General features: G+C 43.4%; 1 protein-coding gene across 1 annotated transcript in view; it reads left to right on the forward strand.

The window, feature by feature from the left end:
* Nucleotides 1–906: 906 nt before the first annotated feature.
* Nucleotides 907–3,486, forward strand: part of LOC125307775 (pannexin-1-like) — a 19,925-nt gene continuing 17,345 nt past the window's right edge. Inside the window, exon 1 of the mRNA XM_048263825.1 lies at nucleotides 907–1,436. Coding sequence (XP_048119782.1) covers nucleotides 1,253–1,436 — 184 coding nt within the window. The 5' untranslated portion in view covers nucleotides 907–1,252. The remainder of the gene's footprint in view (nucleotides 1,437–3,486) is intronic.

A 3,486-nucleotide genomic window follows, 5' to 3' on the forward strand; every position in this document is an offset into this window, starting at 1 on the left:
ATTGAACTAATGTTTAGGCTACATGTTTTTTGCATGGGTAGGCTATATTGTTGTTTGATGATTTGCATAGGCCTACACAGATCATGCTTCAGTTTTGTTATCAATATTTGCATACTGCAAAGTCTATGAATCGGATACAAAAGGTTAAAGTAATTTAATATGTTGCTTGCGAATAGCTTGACAACGCTACAAACGTCCAATATTAGCCCAATAATTACATTGTCAATAGGCTAATCATTGCCTAGGCCATCTCTCTTTACCAGTTGCCACTTTTGTCTGTAATCTGGAAGCTTGGCACATTTAGCAGCATTCTACCTGTCCGTTTCTACCTGTTTTATCCCTCCTGGCCTCTTTCTACATCCATCCTTCCTAACGGCTACTGTAGGGCCGGCCCGGCTATCCGTAGGCTATCTGAGAAAACTTTTTGGAAAAGACGGGCGATAGGGACCCAACCAACTCTTTTTGGGAGGGGAGAACTCCCTCACATGGTAGGCTACAACCCATACAGAGGCAAAGGTGTCATGCACAGAATGCGGAACGTGTATAGCCTACTTTAAGAGAAGATAGACTAACGTTTTTTTTTCCTCGACCGGTGTTATACGGTAACTGGCTTTCATGTTAACTGGCAGCACATGTAGCCTAGCCTACTACAGACAACCTGACACTTCCAACGCCGACACATCGTGTTGTAAAGCTTTATTAAACAACAAAGTGGAGCATCACAAACATGTCTATTTGAACTTCAGTTAAACAGACGAATCTGCGGCCAGGTATCGGAGGCTAAATCATCAGCTGAACACACCTGCAAGAGAAGGGGGCGGTTACGTTAACTCCAGAGGCAAAGTAAACAGTCCAGCCAGTTAACATGAAAGCCAGTTACCGTATAACACCGGCCCAAAAGTGAAGCGGCCCACCGGGGGCCTGGTTAGCGACCGTAATGTGAGGTAGGTTCAGTGAGGTTTCTGCAGAAGTACAGAACAAGTTAATTAAGTTAAGGATCAGGAAAAATATTTAGAAGCGTTTTCTTCTCACACACGGAAGCAGTGTTTTGATTGGCTGTTAGTCCAATGGTTTTGATTCTAGCCGGAAGTTGCGTGATTGTTGAAGTGAAGACAACAAATAGCGCGTGTTGTGAATATTGGCCGGTGGTCCTGGTGTTTCTGTGGTCGCATGAAGCATGGTGCGAGTTTAACTACAAGTGTCTTTCAGTCCCGAGGACCATCGCTAACGGGAGTAGCTCGAGCTGTCAGACATGGCTATCGCACACGTAGCCACCGAATACGTCTTCTCCGACTTCCTGCTTAAAGAGTCGCCAGAAGCCGCGAGGTACAAAGGAATCCGTTTGGAGCTCACGCTGGATAAGATGGTGACGTGCATTGCGGTGGGACTACCGCTCGTGCTCATCTCCCTGGCCTTCGCGCAGGAGGTGTCTGTCGGTAAGTGACCAGAAAGACCCGCCGTGGGCGTGTCGGCCTGGCTCCCTAGTGTGTGAGTGTGAGTGTGGGTGTGGGTGGGGTGTGTGTGTGGGGGGGGGTGGGGTGTGTGTGTGGGGGGTGGGGTGGGTGGAGGATCAAGTGTCTTTTAGAATCCGGAACTGAAACAGAGGGGTATTCCAGAAAGGAGGTTTAACAAACACTGAGATAAAACTTAACCTCTGTGTTGTCTGAACCTGTGGCGACTAAACCTGAGCGGTCGGTTCCAAAACACCGGTTACCAGTTAGTTTAATCAACCCTGTGTTAGATAACCTAGAGTTGTGCGCGATCACGGCGAACTTATAAAGGCATCATCTATTGAGAGTCGAAACCGGCGAAAGGAAGCACCGTATTTTTTAGAGGCGGAGTAGTCGAGGCTTACGAGGAGGAGAGAACTGTAATAACAAAAAAAGAGCAATACTTAAGCGCCTGCGTCCGAGACCTTGCTTGGCAGAGAATAGCCTAACTGACCGTGTAAATGCGTATGTTTAAGATAGCCTATTTAATGTCAAAAGAACAATTAAATAATTCACTGGACATCACGTATTGTATTGACTGCTTTGAATGATGCTTTCTTAAACTAGCCTAGTTGTCACAGATTGAGTGTGCCATAGAATTCTTTGAGAATCCCAAATGTAATTTTCTATTTTAACGCGGGTCCTGCAGCTGTGGGCCATGTTAAACTTTTGCGCTCCATTATCGGAAGGGTGAATGTCGGAAGGCATGGGTAGCCTATTGGACACATTTCGGTGCACATTTGGAACATTTAATAAGTGATGCTGACCTGACACGTTCATGATCCTCGTGGGTTTGTGTCCAGGAAAACGAATGAAGTTGCGCAGGAACTGCTTTAGCGCAAGGCAAACTTTACGCACCGACCGACAGCTTGCCGATATGCTCTGCGTCTCCAACACTACAAAAACTCTCAGTCGGAGAGCGTGTGTAGCCTATTAAAAAAATATTTTATCCCAAATGCCATCAGCATTCTTAACCAAACTTAGTGACAACATGCATACCCGGGTGAGCTGTACAGCTATATTTAAACTTATTTATTAATTTACTATAGGCTAAGTTTTTTCCTTTTTTGTACTGTATATACCTTCAATGTGTCTGAGATGTTGTTTGATTGTCTGTCTGGTGAGCCAAACACAAATGTCCATATAGCTAGCCTACATTAAAGATTTATTTTATTCTATTCTAATCCACCATGCGTAATGTAGGGATGGAGAATGCTTTTCATGTAGCCTATATTTAGGATTCAGCTGAAAAACTCTAGCACTCTTGAAAAACTCGTGCTTTTGAAAAACTTTGTGCTTCTTTGTCAATCGGACCTTCGTCAAAGTGAAACGCCATTGTGTAAAAATAGCGGCCTGATTGAACATGCACTGAAATAACTGAACATAACCTGGTAGGGGGTAGGTTTTGTTCAGGTTAAGTTCAGACCCTATGTTACCAGTTACTTACATAGCCTGATCATTTTTGAGCTTTCTGGAACTGAAATCCCAGGTTTACCGCTAACTCTGGGTTAACATACCCAGTTAAGCCAGTAAACCTGCTTTCTGGAATACCCCCCAGATCAGTAGCATCGAAAACGAAAATAAATAATGATCTACTCAATGATCTACTGTCACTACAAGCGTCTTATGCTTGATCACCCTCAAGCACATTGGACTTTCTTAATTTAATTTATATAGTGTATTTAGTTTTGTTAGTTTTCTTATCTTTCTTATCTTCTACTGTCTTTATTGTACAGTGGAGTTTAGTTATATGTTTATACTTATACTTATGTTTACCATTTCTGCTGTAAGTGCATGTTGTGTGTGATGTCTGTATGCTACCGAGACCTTTGAATTTCCCCTTGGGGATCGATAAAGTATCTATCTATCTATCTATATCTATCTATCTGTGATATGCACACACTTTAAATTGTGTGTTAGGTACACAGATCAGCTGTTTCTCCCTCTCTAATGTGTGTGTGTGTGTGTGTGTGTGTTAGGTACACAGATTAGTTGT

The sequence above is a fragment of the Alosa alosa genome, chromosome 15, assembly GCF_017589495.1.
Source record: "Alosa alosa isolate M-15738 ecotype Scorff River chromosome 15, AALO_Geno_1.1, whole genome shotgun sequence".
NCBI lineage: Eukaryota > Metazoa > Chordata > Actinopteri > Clupeiformes > Clupeidae > Alosa > Alosa alosa.